This window comes from Micromys minutus (genome assembly GCF_963924665.1).
Source record: "Micromys minutus genome assembly, chromosome: 6".
NCBI lineage: Eukaryota > Metazoa > Chordata > Mammalia > Rodentia > Muridae > Micromys > Micromys minutus.
In genome coordinates, this window is record NC_137975.1 from 73,118,931 (window position 1) to 73,125,448 (window position 6,518).

At 38.6% G+C, this 6,518-nt stretch overlaps 1 protein-coding gene across 1 annotated transcript; it reads right to left on the reverse strand.

Moving 5' to 3' along the window:
* Positions 1–5,054: 5,054 nt before the first annotated feature.
* LOC308421874 (vomeronasal type-1 receptor 4-like) lies at positions 5,055–5,951 on the reverse strand (the record flags this gene model as incomplete). The annotated part of the gene is made up of 1 exon (XM_080918347.1): positions 5,055–5,951. One exon carries the CDS (start codon positions 5,949–5,951, stop codon positions 5,055–5,057), a length of 897 nt encoding a protein of 298 aa, XP_080774473.1.
* Positions 5,952–6,518: the final 567 nt, after the last annotated feature.

Genomic DNA, 6,518 nt, shown 5'->3' on the forward strand with positions numbered 1-6,518 from the left:
AAAGTTGACAGCAGAAAATTGGACAAGGGGGCAGTTTTATTTAAGATTTATGAGGAGGTGTAGCAACTCATGTCAGAGATTTGTGTAGTGGTAACTGGTAGCATTTTAAGTTCTAAGCTTGGGGAGCTCAGGAACTGATGGTTTTCCTGCTAAGTGATTGGTGGGTTGAATTCATTTCAGGACACTGACTTTCAATTTTTCCTGGATGTCTGGTGATCAATAATGTTTTTTAGTCAGGTAAAAAATTTCTAATGTAAAATTTGCTATCATTTAAAAAGACTCAATACCTTTTAGATTATGCATTATACCTTTCAATGTTTTTATTTAATTCATAAAATATTGATCATGATTATTTTGAATGTAAACTTCATTGATTGCTGATACGGTCTTCTGCCCACCCTGCTCCCCCACTCCCCACCTTTTGTTAAGTTTCTGTAATGGCTAATCTTGGTTGCCAACTTGATTACATTTGGAATGAACTCCAGAATGGAAGGTGCACTTATGATTAAGATCTTGAGACTGTAAGACACAGGCTTTTGACACAGATCTTGACATGGAGAACTTGATGCATAGTGGCCAAGAAAAATTTAGGCCTAGGTGTTGTGATAGAATTGTGGCTTGTGTTCACCCAGTCCACATCAGGCCAATACGGTTCCACGTGAAAGAGGTTTATTGAGGATAGTGGAGACAAAGGGGGGAGAGAGAAAGAAGAAAAAGAAAGAGAGAAAAGCGATCAGGAGGGTGTGCCTTTTATTTAAACTGTGATGTAAGTAAAGGTAAAGGTGGGAGCTGAACCAAATGTACACTGGGAATGTATGACCATTGCCATGGCAACAGTTGCCTAGGTCCCTGTTGTCTATGAATAACAAACTGCTGGGTTCGGAGGTGAAAGTGGTTTCTGATACCAACACACCTCCCCTTTTTATCATAAAGAGAAGGGAAAATAGAGGCAGGGAGAAGCCAATGTTGAAAGAAAAACAGGGGCATAGTGTCTCTTAGGATGCTTCCTGTTGTTTTGGGGCACCATCAGTTTCAGGGTATAGTTGACTTTCACCATCAGAGTCTACTTGGTAAATGTTCTTATCAGGCTCCTCTGTGGATAGTGGCTGGTAATCCTGTAACAGGAACTGACCAACAGTTTGGTTAGAAATTTTTTGTATCTGTTGTTGAAGGAATGTAGGAACAAAATCAATGAGGTAAGAAGCAAATGTTAACACCAGAAAGATAACTAGAAAGGTGTTATGAAAAGGAGTATCCATTTTCATATAGGGTTTTAAAATCCAGAAATTTGAGGTCTCACCTTCTTTGAAATTCTGCATTTCTGATTGTAGCTCCTGGATTTTATTTCTCACTATCCCAGATTGGTTGTCATAGAAACAGTATTATTCTTGGAAGAAAAGGCAAAAGCCACCTTCTTTAGCTGTCAGGATGTCCAGCCTCTGTTGGTTCTGAAGCACCACAGCTTCCAAAGAATCTGTCTGATTCTGTATAGTAAGCATGGTTTCAGACATTTTTTTTTGAAAACTCTTGTCAAGCTCGTAAGTGACCTCATTATATTGGGTCATGGAAGTAGATATCCCTGCAATTTCTATGCCAGCATTATGGCTATTCCCTCAGCAACCAAGAGTGGCACAACCTGAACTTTCCTCTAATGCTGGGCAGCTATCACATCTACAACTGGAATTGGCAGGGAACAGGCGTCCCAACATGCAAACTCCTGACCAGCTGGCAGGTTAGTATTGATGTACCTGAGTGCCACAAAGGACTGACATGTTTTAGACTGCAGGGCATTTTGGCAGAGATGAGGGATGAGGGGTTGTGGTTCTATTGCAGTCTAGGGAGCTTAGTTCCTACAGAACATGTCCCAGATGTCTTAAAACAGTTTACCATGCCAAAAAAAAATAGGATAGAGAAAACGTATGGAGTCATGGCAACATTAGAGTCAGGGCAGCTGACAAAGGGCAAGAGAATTCTGACAAGAATTCTGTGACATGTATTCTGACAAGGCCATCTACCTTAGCAACTTCCCTTAAAGGAGGAGCGAAGGGGTCTGGAGAGGCCAATCAAGGAGGCTCTGGGGTAGCCTGGTGAGAGGAAGAAATGGAGGCAGCAGTTTGGGTTTTCGGAGATGTGGGAACAGTGCTGTGGCATAAAGGATATGGTTCATTACCTGGATTGAGGATTGTAGCATCATCTGGTGGGTGTTTCCTGGCTAAGAGAAGTTGGGTGAGGCTACAAGAGGAACACAGGCAGGGGGTTGGAACAAAGATAGGTAAATGCTTGGGCATAGGGACCTCTTTCTATTTACCAGACTGCTCTCTGGCAGTATGTATGAATATCCTGAAAGATTATTGGATCTAGTGTGGATTAAGTGGCCATTTGGAGCCACTGTCTAATGGGTACTGAGTCCAGACTTTATTTCAGAGTTTTAATGCCCTCAAGTTGGGTGTTAACTTCAGAGATTTGAAAATTTCCAGGAGACATTCCAATGGAAAGCCTGACAGTACATTTGGAGACATGGGGGAGTTATTGAATAATTTGTACTGGTTATCTGTACTGGTGCCTTGAGAAGAATTTCTACAACAAAATTTCTGACAAGCTAGATGTCTAAGACATCATCGCTTAGACTCTCTAGAGGCTATATAAAGTGAGGCCTGGACTCACCAGAAAGTGTCCCTACCAAAGTCACTCCTAGGCAAGTGGTCTTGGAGTGTATGAGAAATTAAGCCGAGAAAACCTTAGAGAATAAGCCAGTAAGAAGCCTTCCTCCATGGTCGGCCTCCAGGTTTCTGCCTTAAATTCCTACCCTTACTTCCCACAGTCATGGAGTGTGACGTTGACAGTGTAATCTAGAGTAAAACCATTCTCCAGCAAGAGAACCATTCTTCTGCTGCGGCTCATGAGGTTTTATCACAACACTAGAAATCTTATTAGAACAAGCCAATCTGTCTTAGTAAGTTCTTTAATTGAGGTTCCCTTCCCCTAGATGGCTCTGGGCCATGTCAAGTTTACAGGTGAAACCAAGTATAGGAGCATTCACAGGCAAATCAATTTAGAATTCCCTTCAGTACTTGTGTTTGACTTGGAACTGTGTTCTAATTGCTTAGTGTTTCCAGCCTCTGCCTCCTAGCTCCTACAATACTCGGCATGTGACAAAGCCATACATTCTTCCTTCTCTTTACTTTCTACTATGTTATATTACTCCTGGTGCAATTTACATGTTCTTAATTCTACATTTTAGCAGGAAACAAAACAGCTTTGATTTGAGGAAGTCAAAGTCTGCCTAAACCTTCAGCGTTTCTTCTTTTTGCTTTTGTTTATTCATCTAGATGTCTTTTAATTTTCATGCTCAATAAAATCATGCTTCACGATTTCCCTCTTTTATATCATTCCTAATTGCATTTCAGGGATTAATATACCTTCCTTTGGCATCAATTCCCAATGACATATTCAGGAACTGCTTTCCTTGTCTTGCTCCCTACACAAGCTGTTCAAACAAGTCTGCCATAGGAAATCTGTGAAGCTAGGATATATAGGATAGCATTGTATTTAAGCAAAATATAATTGTATAAGGAAAACAAACCAGAATGCTGTTAGACTTTGATGTACTGTACAACCAAATTAAAGGAAGACACATATATCCTTCCTCAATAGAGAAGTAAAAGACACAAGTACACACATATAGTAAAGGAAGAGAAACAAGAAGAGTAAGACTCTCTCCATCAATTCCAATTTGTTCTTAAATGTGTGAAATTAGTAAAAGCACCACAAATCTTTCACAGGATTTGAAAAAATATCTTAGTCTCAAAAATATGCATTATACCCATAGATGACTTGGGACCTATTTAAAAAAAAATCAAAATCAAATCATCATTTAGTTGGGTACTAGAACCTTTCCTAGGTCTCAGAGACAGAGATTGGCACTTCAAGTTCAACAGGCTGTTCTAGGCAAAAACTATCCTTCAAACAGAGACAAAGGTTATTTCCAAAGTCAGTATTTTGTTTATTTACAAATTCCATGTGATTAGGTTAATAAATAATCTAATAAACATCATGAGGAAAGTATGAAATTCATTTTCACATGCTTCCATTAACTTAGGTTCTCTCAAGTGATCAAGTAGGCTTTCCATTCTTTCAGATTATTTCCTTGAATCGTGTTCTTGGTAATATGCATTTAAATATTGTTCTACTGTGCTTTAGAAAGAATTAGTCCACAGAGATTTCAAAGTGCATTATAAGCACACCTTATGTATCATATGGTAACAGATTGAACTTTTTTTTCCCACCATAAGTGCAATGAGAAATATCTGAGAGGGGTCCGTATACCTAGCTGTCTTTACCCACAAGCAGAATTGTTACTAGATGTCTGCTCTTAAAAAATAATATGGCAACTTTTGAAGGTTTTTTCTCTTTGCTTGATGTATATACTTTGAAAAGTTAAGGCAGAAGGAGCTTTTAGGCTAAGCTAAACCAGTTCAGATAGTAAACCCCCAGCCAGTCAGAGCTATTTACAAAGATGCTCTCAAACACTCAAACTAAGACTGAAACAAACTAAACATAAACAATTATATTTAAAAGATGGAATCTAGAACTGAAATTTTTAGGTCAAGGTGCGACTATGAAAGTATTTATGCAGAATTTTTACGTTGTTTCTGAAAAGTAAATGCAATGCATTTATTTTTATTGAAACTGTTGGCCTATATAATTCAATGGAATTCACTGTGATAAATATATACTGCATCTAATGTGTATTGATGCTGTGCTGCCATGATTTCTGCTACCAGAAAAAGTGACCATGACTGATCCTTTATAGACACAAGAGAGTATTATCTATTTCATGAAGGATGGCAAGATGGAGAAACAAACAGTTGAGGCTTTGAATTTTCCTCAGCTTCATCACTAGCTAAGCACTGTCACTATTTGGTGAGGGAAAAATCCACGTTTATGTAAATACTCTTAGTAAATCCTGTATTATGGCACCAAAACGAAGTTGTTAAGTTTTCTAATCTGCATGCCTAAAAGATCAATGGACATTTATAAATGTCTCATCTGTCTTACTGAGTGTGACAACATTTAGTCAGATGTCCATCTCTATGAATCAGCATGAAGGGGCTGAGAACTGCATAACCAAGGGTTAGGAACTCTGGAACATACAGTACTGTAGAATAATTCTCTATGGAGAAAGTAAAGATTAAAGAAATGAAGCAATCCACCCAATAGAAAAAAAGAAAACACAGTATCAGAAGGAGGACACTTTGAGCAGCTCTCAGTTCAGGGGGAGTTCTGTAGAGAAGCTTGGAGTTCTGAAGGTAGAGGACCTGCTGGTGATGCTTGTGGAGAAGAAACACCATGTAGCCACTGGCCCCGCCCATGGCACCCTGAAACACTGCATCTCTCAGGACCATGAGGGTAAGAAAAACCCATCTTGTTATCCAGCTTGTAGGCACAAAATAGCAATAATTGCCACTGTTTTTAGCCTGTGTTATATTCACGCTGTCGATATTTTCAATGAAATATGGTAAGTTTATGCTGATCAAGGAATTGAGTATCCACAGGCAGAGCAATGAGGAAAAAATGTGCTGTGGGATCTTTAGTTTGAGTCTCTGCCACATGGAGTCTCTGGGACTGATGATGACAGCCTGGACCACTGTGAGGAGACTGCTAGTGCAGATGGAGAGGCCCCGGGACACTCTTGCCAGGTAGACAACAACTTTACAACTGGAGTCATTTAAGAAGTTTCCAAAATTAAAGGCTTCTATTGTCTTTGGAATCCCTTTCGAAAGAAGCATTATGATATTTGTAAGTGCCAAGTGAGCAAGAATGAGGTGTGTAGATTTCTTCTCAATGCTTTGGAACATGTGAATATAACTCACAAAAACTAAGCTGTTTCCAATGGTGCCAATTCCAGTGAGACAGAGGAAGACCGTGCCCTTGACAGGGTCCAAAACCATCCTTAGATTTGAGGCAGAAGTACTTGATCCCACCAACATCTTTGAAAGAAATCATCTTTTCATGATGTATATCAGCAAAATATCTTCATAATTTCCTCAATTGTCTGGAGGATATAGTAATAATATATGTTATTATTCAGATTTGTTGACACATATGTTTCTTCTGTGGCACTTTCTGTGAGTTATATGTTATATAAACTCAAATGCTATCATAAAGACTTATTTTCAAAAAAATCTAAATTTTCTAGCTTTATATTTAAGTTATAAAAATTGAGCCAACTTGTTCAAATATTGATATTTCATCTGTCCTGTCTCAGCTGCACTAATACTAGGGGCCCAATCATTATTTCTCTAAGTGCTTTATGTTTTATTCCATCACATTCCTATAATCCAGTTCCATAAACCATGTGTTCTTGTTAATCTTTCTGCCTGCTCCACATGGCAGTTTTGTTGTTTCAACTTATTGAACACCTTCAAATTTGATTTCTACAGTACCTCTTACTTGCCAAGTATACCATTTTAGATGTCAATTAGAAAAAGTTCTGTTTTTCCTTTTTTATTGCATTG